This window comes from Neopelma chrysocephalum, unplaced genomic scaffold (genome assembly GCF_003984885.1).
Source record: "Neopelma chrysocephalum unplaced genomic scaffold, ASM398488v2 Primary Assembly neopelma1_42, whole genome shotgun sequence".
NCBI classification, from domain to species: domain Eukaryota; kingdom Metazoa; phylum Chordata; class Aves; order Passeriformes; family Pipridae; genus Neopelma; species Neopelma chrysocephalum.
This window is the reverse complement of record NW_020897700.1, coordinates 8,084,389-8,099,636: the sequence shown is the minus strand read 5'-3', so window position 1 is coordinate 8,099,636 and position 15,248 is coordinate 8,084,389. Positions and strand designations below refer to the sequence as shown.

The window sequence follows — 15,248 nt, the reverse complement described above, 5'->3', positions numbered from 1 at the left end:
ATGAGAAAAAATTGCTGAATGAGACAGAATTACTGTAGCTCTGTAGAATGCACCACTTGTGGTACACGTGGTAGAACTAATAAATTTGACTGTGTGGTGTGTCATATTTAAAAATAAAGTAAAAAAGTGTCAGCTGCTTTTGCCATGTTTCTAATGTCACATCTTATGTATACTTCCACCTTTTCTTGTCATACTGTCTCCTGGCAGGATGTTTGTTTACTTTTTTTTTTGCTGATGTAATGAGAGACTCTATTTCTCCTTTATTAGATTATGATGGTGAGTTACATCTTGACAAGAATATCTTTTAAATTTGTGCTTTCCACAGTAATAAATCCTTGCCTCTTCAAAACTAAAATGAAATAAGTGGTAACTTCCTGAATGATTGTTAACATAGCTAAATTCCTAGAAATGAAATCTATTCGCATAGTGTATACCTGGAGGTGATAAGGAGGATGTCTTCGGTAATGCCTATTTCAGTAATGGCAATTTCAACTTTGTATAAAGCATTCAGTATGTAATATACAATCCAATCTCAAGTACCTTTTATATTGATAGTGTGATAGTAGCATGTACTTCTAACTTGTTTTTTATTTTAGTATCAGGTTTGACTGTTAAGATTGCTGTGTATTATAGGAGATCATAAGAGGCATCATTGATTCTCTCATTTTTGATTTTTTTTTTAATCCATGTGAATTGTTCTCCTCCTGCTTTTGTACCTTTTCTTTATGAACGCTGTCCCCAAGGACACAACTAGGCATGTTGCACGAGCTTTTTCTTACCAATTGTAATTAATAAACCTTCCTCTTCAGATTGTTTCTAAGCTGAAAGATGAAATTACTCTGATGGAGAGAGAGCACAGTGACCTTCAGCTGCACATTGCAAGAACGGACTGGTGGTGTGAGAATCTTGGCATGTGGAAAGCCTTCATTGTCTCAGGCGAGGTATGGGATTTTTTTATGGCTTTTTGTCTTCTGAGTCAATTCAAACTTGCATGAAAAGTGGAGGAAAAATGCATAGCTACTTTCCTTATACCTTTGTGTACACCGTTTATACTTAATATTGACTTGTGGGGGAAGGAACCCTCTTCTGAGTTCCTCTTGTTTCCCAGTGGCTACTGTGATGTGTGTACAAAATTTCTGTTCCTCAGACACGGTTGTAATGGAGTTATAAAAATTACCTGCATGAACATAAACTGGTTTTGACAGTTTGCTATCTTAGAGGCATTGTTTTTCATGAGAACTGTCTCTTGTTGTATTACCATGCTATTGCACTTGGGTGCAGTTGTGTCTCTGTTGTGTCTCAAAGATGCAGTATTTACACTCATTACTTTGTAGTATTATATTTAATAGCAGTACAGTTTCAGAGGACTGGAATACTCAGAAAGAAAGTGCTTTATATCTGTAAGATGAAGTTACGTGTTTCTTTTCTTTTTGTCTTGTTCTGCTCTTCCATTTGGGCGTAGGCAGACAATAGTAGAATGAATGTAAAAAAATTTGTAATGAAAACAAGAAGTATTACCATCTCCTAGCTCTCTAACACTTGCCATGAAAGGAACTCAGTGAATGCTTGTTATGTACTACGTAACACGAACATAAGCAATCTTCTTGACAGTATCCCTACAGAGAATTAAAGATTAATTGGGTCTCTATTGGCTTGCCTTCCTACATCATTAAGAAAATGTTCCTGGAATGAATATAAGTAGTTATCTTGAGGTAACTTTTTGTTGAAGGAAAAGTATGTGCTGTTGAGTTTATTTGGTTGTGTCTTAAGCTCTTGCAAGCTAGTGATAGGTCTGTTAACAATTAAAGTCATTGTCTGTAAAAGAAGAAATAAATTCAACAGGTTAAAAACTTAAGGTGACATTTTAAAAATCAAATTCTCCATGTGCAAACATCTGGGTTTGGATTTGTTTTAACGCTGTTTGCAGGTGACACAGTTGAGAATTGAGAAGCTCTTAAGTTGTCTTTTAAGAGTTATCTGTAGCTTTTGAAGTCTAGTTTTAAAATGTGGCAATGCTGTGTGCAGCAAAACTGGAGAAGGGCGGCTTTGTGGTAAGGGGCACCATACACTACTGTCCAGTGTCTCCCATACTACCAGAGGAGAAAGTAGTTTGGCTAAATAAGATGGAGGTTGGAAGAGGCTTCTAATTACTTGCTGCCTTAACTATAACTTATAAGTAGTACTGGAATAGGTAATGAATTGTAGGTTTGCATTAGTTGTCTTGTTTGCGGCTCTGTGCTTCAAAGGATGGGCTGGAGGAAACATATATGTTGTAATTATCGATGTTAATTAATTGCTTGGGAATATTCTGGCTGCAGCTGATTTCAGGGGGCATGAGTAGATGACACTGTCTTCCTATCTGCAAAATATGCTGTTGCTAATCCCAGGATATACCTCTGTGATTTTAGAGAGAGAAAAACTTGGTAGCCCTATTGTTTTGCAGTAAATCTTAGTAAAAGTAAATTTGGATACAGAAATAAGCTGAAAGTATAATAGCCTGTCATTGACCTTTTAAACTGATTACTAAATCAGTTAATAAATAGCACATAAAAAACTAGTTACTTAAGATTTGAAAAAACCCATGTCTCCCTTGTCCAAAGAATGACTGTTTCAGAGCATAAGATATTTTAAAAAATCTATTGCTTTCATAAGGAATGGAGTTTGTAGATCTGAATAAGAGGAAAAAAATTGCATATTTCTTACTGTTACCACACCCCACACCCAGGTAAGAGGTGACTAGAAAGCTGCCCAGTGGAAAAAGGCCTGGGGGTCTTCAATGAGGAACTTCTCCCATGAGAAGTGATTCTGAAAGCACTTTCATTTGCTTGAGTTAGCAGAAGGGAGAGTCAGAGGAATAGGGCTCTCTAGTTTGAATTAATTCATGATAGCAGTTGTATGAGATGGTGCCTATTAACAGCAGAGGACTAGTTCTCCTGGTTTAGAAGACCTCCTAACATCCCATTTTTCTGTTTTCCAGTTGACTCATTAATTTGGAAAAACAAATGCACAAGTACATAAATTGATCAAGAATTTTGCATTCTTAAAAAGATTCTGAAGACTTTCAGTATTTATATGAGAGTATTTGAGGGTACTTGAAGAAAGTTGTAGTATGTCTCCATCTAGTAATCAGAATTTAAATAATTTTGCGCATGGATCCTAACTTGAAGCAGGAGTACTAAGTCCTCTCATTCTGAGAATATGCTTCCAGAGCAATGACTCTCTCCTGACAATTACAGTTCAGATGACCCTACACACATGCAAATCCCTGCCCTGGGAACAAATGCAGAATGGAGAATGATAGGCATGACTCTAATCAGCAATTTCAGCACTGATCTCCCAGTATTCAAAAGTTGCAGCCAGGAGATGTTTGCAGCTTGTAGGTGAGCACAGATCTAATCTAGCTCAGGGGTACACAGGGTAGAGACTGTCCCACACAATCCCAATTCTTCTGGGCCATGTTTCTCTGACCTGTATTTTGGAGGCTGTTCAAGCATCTGTCTGCAGTACTCTGGCAGGAGATAGGCAGTTCCCCAAATAGCTGCACTGAGAAACAGGCATATCTTCAGGCATTCAAGCTGGTGCTTTGTATTCTGTCTGGGTTCTGCTGCAGCTTTTTTACACAGATATGTGAAATCTGGGCCTCAGATTTGGCTCCCCAGTTGTCCATGTGCAGCTTTAGGAATCACAGGGAATATTCTCCATGTACAGCTCTGAATGGCCTAAAAATACGAAGGTACGTTTTAGCTGCATGTCTTTTACAATGGTAATGTAGTCACTTGTCAAATTATCCATCAATAGCATTAAGTGTTGTCAGACCTTTACAGGGTTCTTAGAAAATGTGTCATAATTATATGAATTTTAAAGTTTATTCTTATCCTAATTAGATTAGTTTAACTATTCTTTAGAAAAAGTTTGAAAATTATAACTTCCTCAAAAAGATTGTGAAAGTGGTATTTTATAATTACCTTTCAGTTATTTGCATGTACGTGAAGACAAAGCATTCCTAGAGTTAAGTATTTTATGCATTTCCCTTCTTTGCCTTTCATAATCAATTTAGCTGTCTCCTCAAAATAAGTAAACAAAAATCTTTTACGAATAGGACAAAAGGATGAAATTCTTATAGCAGTTCTTACATTAAATAAAGAAATAATGTGGTCACACTGCTGCTGTGGTCTCAAGAAAAATTGTTTAACTTCTTTGCTGTAGTTTTCCCATTTGCACAATGTGGTTAATTGGTTCTCATTCCTCTGACTGAGGATTGTAGAGTTTGATTAATTAGTATTTTTGTAAAGTTGTGAGTCCCTCAGACATAAACACTGCATGGACACCACATCCTCTGTGCATGCAGAATGGCTTGAGTGAGTAGAGAAATCACTGAGACAGCACTAGCTGTCACAGGGCCCAGCTGCAGAGCTGCTGTGCCTGGCATGTGGGTGAGCCTCAACAGGGCACTGGGAAGGAAGCGTGGGAGTAAAGGGAGAACACTCAGGTAAATGCAGATAGGAGAGATGGAGTATTGATAACCAGAATGGAGTATTGATAATCAGAAAGCTATATGGTAGGGACCTTAAAAACTGAAATAATACACTCACCTATTTGAAGAAGACATGTCAGCGAGATTTGATTGCTGGTGGACAGCATTGCTAAGCTTTATGTCAGGTGCCATACTGGTTAGCTAGAGGACTGATTCAGGACTGGCACAGCATTTTGGGTGAAGTTTAGTTCATTAAGGGTATTGCTCCATATGTAGCTTTCAAATCTCAAGAGAAGCATGGAACTGATGATGACTGAGTTTGCAAGCCAGTCATCTGGCAGCTCAAATGTTCCACTGTTTTACTTTCAATGTAGTATAACTTATCTGCTGGTTTCTTCTCCACAAGGTTTTAGAAGAGAATGGAGAACAAGTGCCCTGTTACTCTGTCATGGTGAGTTTACAAGAAGTTGGTGGAGCTGAAACTAAGAACTGGACTGTTCCCAGGAAGCTCAATGAGTTTCAGAACCTACACCGCAAACTCAGTGAGGTACGAATCTCAGCTAAGGGAGGAAGAAGATACAAATTTCTGAAATTTGTCAGAATGATAAAAATGTAATACTGCCAGTTTAAATGCAGCCTTTTGGCTTTTAGCCTTTTAGAGCTAGTTTTCTGTCTGACTATTTCTGGTCACTTACAGAGAGAGATGCTTATAAAACTTGTTTATAATTTTTTTTCCCCCTCTTAATAATGTTTTACTGGACTAACCCAATGTCAGAATGCTATATGCTCTGCACTGTCATGGAGGAGCTGACTGTATAAACTAGAGTTTGTCTCTAATACTTCCAGGGAAGTATTAGAAATGACAGCTTTTGGGGACAGAGAACGTTTCTTTTTATAGCGCTTTAACCTTTCTGTGTGATAAGAGATAGATGATGGTGGTGGGAAGGGAAGTCTCTAGTGGGTAAGGGAGGTGTTTTTTCAAGGTGCTGAGAGGGGTGTGGAAGGGAGATGAGAGTACAAAAGAGTCTCTTCATTTCCATTCTGAACCAGTTGTCTTTTTCTCCACATGCGTGTTAAGTGAGCTCTCCTCTCTCCTGCACAGTGTTTTCCATCATTAAAAAAAGTTCAATTGCCTTCTCTCAGCAAGCTGCCCTTCAAATCCATAGACCAGAAATTCATGGAGAAATCCAAGAACCAGCTTAATAACTTTTTGCAGGTAAGAAAACAGAACCAAAACCAACAGATATCTAAACAGCAGAATTGAGAGAATGTTGTCTCTCTATTGCCTAAAGAGGGAGCCTAGAACAAATAGGTCAGATGTAAGGTTTGATGCTATAAATGTCGAAGTTGTCTAAAATGCCTGAAGTTAGGATGAGTTTGATTGATAGTAACCATTCCTCCAGTGGAATGGTTAAACTTCAGTTAATTAAGAAATCATAGGTAACGAATCCTATAATTGCCACTTTTAGCTACAAGACTTCACAACAAATTCCTTAAAAATGAGAACTTTTATTAAAAAAAGAAAGTTGTAAGATTAAAAACTTCAGTCTTAATAATTCCAGTACTTTAGACCTAGCTTGTTAAAGTATCTTTGTGAGACATGGATTTTTTTTTCCTCACACTACCTCTGAGCCATGACTTACTTGGTTTTAGTGGATGGCTTGACACATCTTATTCCTTAACAAGAAATGTTTAATTGACATGTTTCAGTAATTATTTTTCTTTCATAGAAATTACTCTCTGATGAAAGACTCTGCCAGAGTGAAGCACTTTATGCCTTCTTGAGCCCTTCCCCAGAGCACCTCAAAGTTATTGATGTGCAAGGAAAGAAGTCATCTTTTTCACTCTCCTCATTTCTTGAACGACTTCCTGGTGATTTGTTTTCTCATCAGGAGGTAAGTAGTAGAAAAGTAATCTTCCCAAATTTAATTACTTATACAAAGTCATTAGTATTTGAATGGTAGGTAATATTGGAAGACATTTCCAAAAGTGATTTGTAATTTACTGGAAGTGAACAAAGGGTCAAAAATAAGAGCTATCTATGAATTTAAAAGGTGTTTATTAACAAAATAAGTTTCCTGCCCTTTGATATATGCATATAGGCAAATGCATAAGCTATCACAAATAAATTATAGTCCATGTTGAATTGTTTATTTTTTTTATAGCGGAATTTGCCTCTTTTTCGAGGTCTTGATATGCTTATTTCGGAGGAGCTTTGGCATGTAAAAATAATTCTCTCTTGGGAAGATTCTCTTGGCAGGAGCTGTGTGTCCTTAATAATTCTATGGCAACTTCTGAATCAAAGCTAGTTTTGACCAAAAACGTTGGCAAATAGTGCAGGCTTACTGAGGGAATTTGGAAACACAGGCAGGAACCTATGGCGGCAAACCAGTTGGAGAATTTGATATTAAGCCATAAAAAACCATGTCTATCAAAATGCAATGAATAATAGATTAGTGACTGAAATAGCTTGTTGACTAGAATCAACCATAATTCCATGGCACTGTTTTGTGTTGCTCGTGTTGCAGATATGCAACGTTCAAGGAGTTGTTTCTATTCCCCTTTTTAGTTATATGTTATACAAAATTCATATGAAATAATTAAATTCTTACATACTGTATTTGTCCGCAGTGGGTGGGTCTTCTGCAGGATAATTGGAGTTTGGGGAACAGGTACTGTTCTAGCCTCTTAATAGGCAGAGAGGTGGCCTTGCATCTCTCAGAAATAAGAAAATTCTATATACATTTTTCAAAATTACATTCTGTTTGCATCTAGATGCTGAATGTGTGTGCCTCATTTCAGAGTAATAAATATAAAGAAAGTTGGAGAAACTAGATTTGGACTTCAATAGAAGTGCTGCAGTTCTAAAACCAAAAGTGCATTCACTAAAATGATTGTTAAGAAGTAGCATAAAAGCTTAGAAGTGTGCAGCTATTTGTATTTTGCTATTTAATTGAAAAACCTCCTCAAGACAAAAGCCAGGCTGCATGTATATTGTATTATGTGAACGCGTAGGAGGAAATAGTTAGGAAATATGGGAGAGGAAAGAGAAAATAAGTAAACAAAGCAAGGAATTAGTAAGTAAGATCCCCTGGGAAAATGTTTTTGCATATACTGGGGTCCATCAGTGCTAGTCACTTTTTGAACATGACCTCCTAAGGGCATAAGAACAGCAATTCCCAAATGTCGGAAGTCAAGCAGGCGAGGCAGAAGGCTGGCTTGGCTGAACAGGAATCTTCTCTTAGAAGTAAGGCAAAAAAGGAAGGGGTATGCCCATGGAAGCCAGATCAAGTGATATGGGAAGAATTCAGAGATGCTGCTTGCTGCTGTAGGGAGAAAATTTGTGCGGCCAAAGCTCAGCTGGAGTTGAAGCTGCCAGAAATGTGGGGCACAATAAAAAGAGTTTTTTCAAATACATTAATGGCAATAGGCAGTATAGAGATATCATCAGCCCCTTACAGGATGGAGATGGTCACCTCACAAACAGGGACAGAGAAAAGGCAGAGGTGTTTCATGCATTCTTTGCCTCTGTCTTCAACTCAGATGATGGACCAAGGGGGTCTCTAGTGCCCTGAGCTGGAGGACCATGACTGTGAGTGACCAACTCCCTGAAATTGTGCAGGATCTGCTGCTCCAGCTGGATCCCTACAAATCTATGGGGCCTGATGGGATTCATCCAAGAATCCTCAAAGAGCTGGCTGATGTCATTGCAAAACCTCTCTTGATGATTTTTGAGTGGTCTTGGGAATCCAGAGAGGTCCCAGCTGACTGGAAGCTGGCATATGTTCTGATTTGTAAGAAGGGCAAGAAGGAGGATCCTGGAAACTACAGGCCTGTCAGTCTCACTTCAGTGCTTGGTAAAGTTATGGAGAAGATTATTCTGGGAGGTGTTGAAAAACACCTGAAAGACAACACAGTCATTGGTCACAGCCAGCACGACTTCATGAGAGGAAGTCCTGCTTATCAAACCTGGTTTCCTTTTATGACAAGGTAACCCAGCTGGTTGATCAAGGGAAGCCAGTTGATGTCATATTTTGGATTTCGATAAAGCTTTCAATACAACCTCTCACAGGACCCTTCTGGACAAAATGTCCAGCACACAGCTGGATAAACACATCATGCAGTGGGTGAGCAATTGGCTCATGGGTGGAGCACAGAGGGTAACAGTGAATGGGGTAACATCAGACTGGTGACCTGTCACTAGTGGGGTTCCACAGGGCTCCATCTTGGGCCCTGTGCTCTTCATCATCTTCATAAATGACTTGGATGCACGACTGGAAGGGATACTAAGCAAGTTTGCAGATGACACAAAACTGGGAGGAGCTGTTGACTCCCTCGAAGGCAGGGAGGCCCTGCAGAGAGACCTTGACAAATTAGAGGACTGGGCAATCACCAACCATATGAAGTTCAACAAGGGAAGTGCCGGATTCTGCACCTGGGATGGGGCAACCCTGGATGTACGTACAGACTGGGGAATGAGATGCTGGAAAGCAGTGCTATGGAAAGGGACCTGGGGGTCCTGGTCGATGGCAAGTTGAATATGAGTCAGCAGTGCCCTGGCAGCCAGCAGGGCCAACCATGTCCTGGGGGCATCAGGCAAAGCATCGCCAGCCGGTCGAGGGAGGGGATTGTCCCACTCTGCTCTGCACTGGGGCAGCCTCACCTTGAATATTGTGTGCAGTTTTGGGTGCCACAATATAAGAGAGATATTAAGCTCTTAGAGAGTGTCCAATGGAGAGCAACAAAGATGGTGAAAGGCTTTGAGGGAAAGCTGTATGAGGAGTGGCTGAGGTCACTTGGTCTGTTCAGCCTGGAGGAGACTGAGGGGAGACCTCATTGCAGTCTACAACTTCCTTGTGAGGGGAAGAGGAGGGGCAGGCAGTGATCTCTTCTCTGTGGTGACCAGTGACAGGACCTGAGGGAATGGCCTGAAGTTGTGTCAAGGGAGGTTTAGATTTGATATTGGAAAGAGGTTCTTCACCCAGAGGGTGGTTGGGCACTGGAACAGGTTCCCCAGGGAAGTGGTCGCATCACCAAGCCTGACAGAGTTCAAGAAGTGTTTGGATGATAATCTCAGGCAGCTGGTGTGACTGTTGGAAATGATTCTGTGCAGGCCTAAGGGTTGGATGTGATGATCCTTCTGGGTCCCTTCCAACTCAGCCTTTTCTGTGATTCTGTGATAACTCCTTACTGAGTTTAAGTTTAATACTATTTCTTATTACTTGTTGGACTAGAAGTTTATTTTCAGCTACACTGTATTATGCCAGGCACTGTGCAGATGCAGGCAAAGACCATCCCACTTCACATGTGCCTTCCTTCTCTTCTCACTTCTTTCCATAAGCTTAAATGTAAGAGGAGACAACAGAATGCAGATGGTGGGAATATAGGAAAGTGTTAGACCCTCTGAATTAGTATGTCAAATGTTTGTCCTGGTGTAAAAATAATGATAAAATTAAATGAAGGGAGACGTATTGTGAGACAGTCTGGGATCAGCTCTCCTGTTTTTTGAACACCCATGTCTTTCAGTGTCATGCCCAGTTGACAGCATTTTGAATACTTTGCCAAAGCAGTTAAACTAGGGTTAAATCAGTTGGTACATGGTCATAAATTAAGTTAGTTGTGTTAAACCACACATAAAGCTGTTACAACTGTATTTTTGTAGCTGAGAACCCTGGTTTAGTTTGTACTTTGGACTGTGTAGTAGAGAATGCTCTCATTCAGCTCTCTCTCTGACTTTTACATCTCATCTGACATTTTTCAAATATATGTTAGACCAATAGTATTACCTCTTGAGTGTTGTTTTCAGGATTAAATACTGCAGCATTTTCATATCTCTTTCTATATTCAACTCCTTGGACAGGACTAGCTTTAGAATGTATGTCTTAGCTCTCAAGACCAAAACCAAATCAGAGATAAAAATGCGGTTGATACAATCTAGAAGAAAGGCTTTTAGGTTTATAAGCTTTTAAGGGATAGAAATTGCATTGTGATGTAAGAATTTACACTTCTTGTTGCATTTTCTACAAGATAGGGGATTTACCAAAAAGCAGAAAAATAGACCAATATTGGATGATAGAATGATAAGGATGAAAGGAAAAAGACAGAGATGATTGGTATCTCTGTATCAGGCTGAAGAAGAAAACTTGCACAGCGTTCTGACCACTCCTGATCCAGAGACTGGGGCATTGCACCAGCCTCAGTGGGCATCAGGTCTGCCTTTCTGCAGCTTTGCTCTAAGAATGGGTGGGCAGGGGAGGATCCAGGAAGGCAAAGGAGTGTGTCAGCTGCCATGAGTAATGATAGGTGGTATAGTCCTGATCCTGAAGCAGATCTTCATGACGCTGAGGAACAACCTGCTGTCTGCCCTACATTCTTGAATAAATGGTTCTACCAGAACTGAGGTTGTTCAATCCATTCATCTCTTGTGAGTCTATTCTGAATAACTCTGCTCCCTTTGGTGCTTTGAGCTTGGGTATTCTCAGGCTCGGGTCACTAAGTATCACCATATTGTCTTTCTGCCTGGGACTGGTTGTTGTTAATGGTGCTTGTCTCTGCAGTGGCCAATTCTCTTTCTACTGCTGGGTTTTGTTCCCAGCTTACTGCAAGGACAGCTGGCTAGTGCCTGATCCCACTGAGTGGCTTCAGCTGTGAAGGCACTGTGTTCACCAGGGGAGCCAGCTCCTTGCTTCTCCCTGTGCAATAACCAGATTTTCACCTTTTCTTCCTAGCTGCTTGTGTTGCAAACAACTCCAGCTGGCTAGCTTCCCATCCTGGGTGTCCTTCCTGGGTGTTGCATCAGAGGAGGCTTTGCAGTCACCAACACCTCTGAGTGCCATTTCTTCCTTACAGCTCTCGCCTCCTTCCTAGCAGTACCTGACTCCCACATCACCTGCTTTCTTTTATCCAGCTAGTATAGGTGGGGCCTATATTATAGGTAGTAGACCCTGAGAATCTGGGCAGCATTGAGTTGCTTACTTAGGCAAGGCTGCAAGCAGATATAGCAGTGATGATGACCTGAGCTGTGCTGTGTCCTCATCACTCTTGTCCAATGGGAAGTGCAATCCTTTTTCAAAATCCCTAGCGAGGTTCCTGTTTGCCAGATCCTGCCAGCAGCAGTTGTTGGCCCTAATGCCCTTTTGTGAGATGACTAGCTGTGCTCCTTCCCAGAGCATGGCAGTAACTAAATCCATCCTGGATGAAAGATGGGGAACTGCAGTGCATACCCATGTTGTGCCTCTCTTTCTAGGAAGAAACAGAAGAGGATAGTGATCTGTCGGACTATGGAGAGGAGGTGGACGGGAAAAAGGACTCTCTTGCTGAACCATGTTTCATGCTGATTGGAGAGATTTTTGAACTGCGAGGAAGTAAGCTGTGAACCTGCTTAATTGCCATTGGAATCTGTTGGCTCAGAAATCTGTGACACTTTGTAATTTGGATTTTTCTGCTGTTTCAATAAGTGGAAATGTTCTTGCAATCTCTATAGCCAGTTTGTTTGTTTGGAACCAAGCTGTTCCTCAGTAGTTCATAACTTCGGAGCTTTCATTCAAAAGTGAAATTCCAATATAAAATAGTAATAAAAATTTACCTGGTAGGGGAGAGCATTTGCATTTAGAATTAAGTTCTTCGTAAAAAAAAAACTGGAAAAAAACCAGAAAAGAACAGTAGCATGTTTTCTGTAAATAGGATGCTTTTTAGAATATATAAATTCTGAGGAAGGAATGATGGCTTTATTATAGAACATGTCTCGGGTAAAGAAATACAATTTTAATATCCATTTTAAGTGAATTATGTGTGCACTTTAGCTCTACAATTTGTATAATGGAAAAGATGGTAGAATTGTGGCATGTTTAAATACTAGATTTTTTTTTTCTCCTTTATGTAACTGAATGATGGTAATAAAGAAAACTATTTTTGTTTCTATTGGAATGTGCAGCCACACATGGTGCTCTATAAAATGATTTACAGGGTGACTATTACAAAATACAGCACCTTCCAAAAATGGCAGATGTATCTTCCAAATATAGGCTTTATTGTGCTGATAATGAACAGCATTAAAGCAAGATTAACCAGTAATGACTAGGAAGCACTCACATTTGTTTCTTTTATTTGTAATGGAAAGCTGACTGCTTGCTTTATTTGAGTGAAAATGTTCTCAGAATTTTAATGGTGCTGCTGTACATTATACTAGCAGGTACAAAAAGGTGAGAATTTTGAAGACATTTGCGTTTTTGTAGGCGAAAAAGGGGTTTGGGTAGTTGTATGGCTCCTTAAACTTGAAATATTCTTAAACATAAAAGTTTACAGTATAATCTAAAATACAAATTATATATATTTATATAATCTGCAAGATTTAAAAGTCATATAGCAAACACTACAGGGAAAGCAATCAAGGAAAATGAGACCTGTACAATTAATGAAATCTTAGAAAGGGTTATCACAATGTGTTTAGGGATGCGTTGTTTGGTTTTGGTTTGAGGGTGACAGGGGGAAGGTTTTGGACATGATCATGGGTTCCGTAATGTTATTAACTTCTTGGTCATTATTTTTCATAATTTTTTCATTGTTCTAGTGTTCAAATGGGTCAGAAAAACATTAATTGCACTAGTACAAGTCACTTTTGGAAGAACTATCAACAAGTAAGTAGCTGTTGCTTTAAATGAACCTTCATTGTTGTTCTGGGAAAAAAGGCTGAGAGTAGAATTGTTAAAAAATAATGTGGACATTCTGTTTTATATGACAATCTGCATTTGTTTTACACAGTTCAATTTACAAATATGTTGATTAGAGAAAACACAGATATGTGAATTATCTTTGTCAAGTAAGGCCTGGATGAGACTATGAAGTCAGTGTGCCTGTCTATATACATACTTTCATTTGGAAAACTGTATTTTTACTTCAGAAATTTTTATTTCAGAAAAAATTTGGAAAAGTATTCTACCAGCAGAAGCACCTATTCTTTGTCCAGTCAGTGACTAAATTTGCACATGCTGGTGTGGTTTTTAAAGCCTTTTATGTATGTTATGTAGCAGTAAATTGGACTGGTCTCTGACAGTATACACTCAGCGAGTTTTAAATTGGTTGGTTCATTTGTTCATACACTGCTGCTAACTAACATGGACGATGTCTGAGAGAGGACAGAGAGGGACAGAGTGTGTGAGCACAGCAGGCATATAAAGTTGCTATATAGCTTTTTACATGTAGGCTGAATTTTTACATTTATTGATTTTAAGGGTTTTGGTTGTAGTGTGGCACAGTTCAGCAGTAGTGCCTGCTCTCTACCTCAGACTCTTGGTGCTGAAGGCTACAGTGACTGCTGCAGCCTCAGGAGGAGGCTGCTATCTCTGTTTGTAATCCCTTCAGTAATGTGCTTTTTGCTATCTGTGAGGGAACCTACTGTGCTTCTATCAAAACTTTGTCTTTATCCTAGCAGGCACATCTGTGCATGCAACTAGTTTGGAGTTTGCTACGATTAGTTACCTGATTTTACATCTTTTCCCTGTGGAGCCTCTGTAGTGCCCATCCCTGAAATGTAGTTCCAATATACATTTTAAAAGTAAAAAGAATAAATCTGCATAAAACATAAAAGACTAACTGATGGGCTCCCTTCGACACTTCTTTACAGGCAAATCCGTGACACTGTACACTGGATGTTCAGTGAACCAATGCTTGTGTACTACATTGGTGTGTTTCGAGATGCTTTTTGGCCAAATGGAAAGTTAGCACCACCACTGAGAGCCAAGAGCGATGAACAAAAGCAAGAGACAAAACAGAGAGCACAGCAAAAACTACTTGAAAACATTCCAGGTGAGATCACTTTTATTCTGCTTTGTCACAGATTGAGTAGCTAGTAAGGAAACTGGTTAATCAAATTATTTTTCCTTTAGAGTTCTAAATCATGATTATTTGCATAAATAAGGATAATTTTGGCCTTATTCTTTGCCTCTCCTGCCTGTCTGGTAAAGGGCATGAATTCAGATATTGGTGGATGCAAAATCCAGTATTGCTGTACTTCTGTATGTAATATTTATCAAGGAACGTCAGTCGAGACTTTCTCTCTGCTGGTTCTCTGTGAGCAAATACCAGGTGGTTCTGGTACCTGGAACTACCTGACAAATAGGGGAGTCACACCACCCTAATTACTTCTTCCTCTTTTATTTCAAAGTTGGAGAGAGAGGTCTACCCACAATGTCAGGTTGTGTGTTGCTGTCTGTTTCTGATAAGAAATTTCAGAGTGCTGAATGTTAGTGACCTGCAGCCTGGACAGAAGAAGATCCTAGACTGAGTGGGTTTTCTCCTTTGTCTACCCTTATCTCCCAAGCCTAAGCAGCTTCCTCTTGAGCCAGCACGTTTCTGGGGCAGCATTGTGAGATGCTCTGTCCTGTCCCATTCACAGGACCAGAAGTCCAGTTATATATTTTTGACTCCTCAGAGATCATGCAAACCAAAGGCTATTAACTGGGAAGAAACAATATCATTACTTTTAGCACTTGGAAATGCACTTAAACATAGCTTGAATGCTTTTTATCTCCTCTTCATCTGAAGAGATGAGCTCTTTTATGACTTCATTGAGATACTGTTTGCATTAGGTTGTTTAATCAAATTTTACTGCAAAAAAGCAGCAGGTATGCATGCAAAATATTTATTTCTTGTGTAAAAAACTCTCCATTTACTCCCTGTGTTATATACTCACCTACTTATCTAGATAGCCTTCCATAGTTTGTGGTTTTGTTTGACTTTTGGTTGTTTGTTTGTTTCTGAGCTGTATGACAGGACA

The 15,248-nt window shown here is 39.5% G+C and overlaps 2 protein-coding genes across 4 annotated transcripts in view; one reads left to right on the top strand and one right to left on the bottom strand.

Annotated features, from left to right (window-relative positions):
* Nucleotides 1–15,248, top strand: part of SNX25 (sorting nexin 25) — a 77,022-nt gene that overhangs the window by 59,357 nt on the left and 2,417 nt on the right. The window contains exons 11-17 of one of the 2 annotated variants that reach the window (XM_027676605.1): nucleotides 810–941; nucleotides 4,881–5,021; nucleotides 5,577–5,690; nucleotides 6,205–6,369; nucleotides 11,721–11,838; nucleotides 13,044–13,110; nucleotides 14,097–14,278. In XM_027676605.1, coding sequence (XP_027532406.1) covers nucleotides 810–941; nucleotides 4,881–5,021; nucleotides 5,577–5,690; nucleotides 6,205–6,369; nucleotides 11,721–11,838; nucleotides 13,044–13,110; nucleotides 14,097–14,278 — 919 coding nt within the window. Of the gene's footprint in view, nucleotides 1–809; nucleotides 942–4,880; nucleotides 5,022–5,576; nucleotides 5,691–6,204; nucleotides 6,370–7,585; nucleotides 7,746–11,720; nucleotides 11,839–13,043; nucleotides 13,111–14,096; nucleotides 14,279–15,248 lie in introns of those variants that run through there. The other variant, XM_027676606.1, reaches the window with a different exon arrangement.
* Nucleotides 2,007–15,248, bottom strand: part of LRP2BP (LRP2 binding protein) — a 29,057-nt gene continuing 15,815 nt past the window's right edge. Inside the window, exon 8 of one of the 2 annotated variants that reach the window (XM_027676610.1) lies at nucleotides 2,007–3,719. In XM_027676610.1, the coding sequence (XP_027532411.1) occupies nucleotides 3,642–3,719 (78 nt within the window). In that variant the 3' untranslated portion in view covers nucleotides 2,007–3,641. Of the gene's footprint in view, nucleotides 3,720–14,585; nucleotides 14,930–15,248 lie in introns of those variants that run through there. The other variant, XM_027676612.1, reaches the window with a different exon arrangement.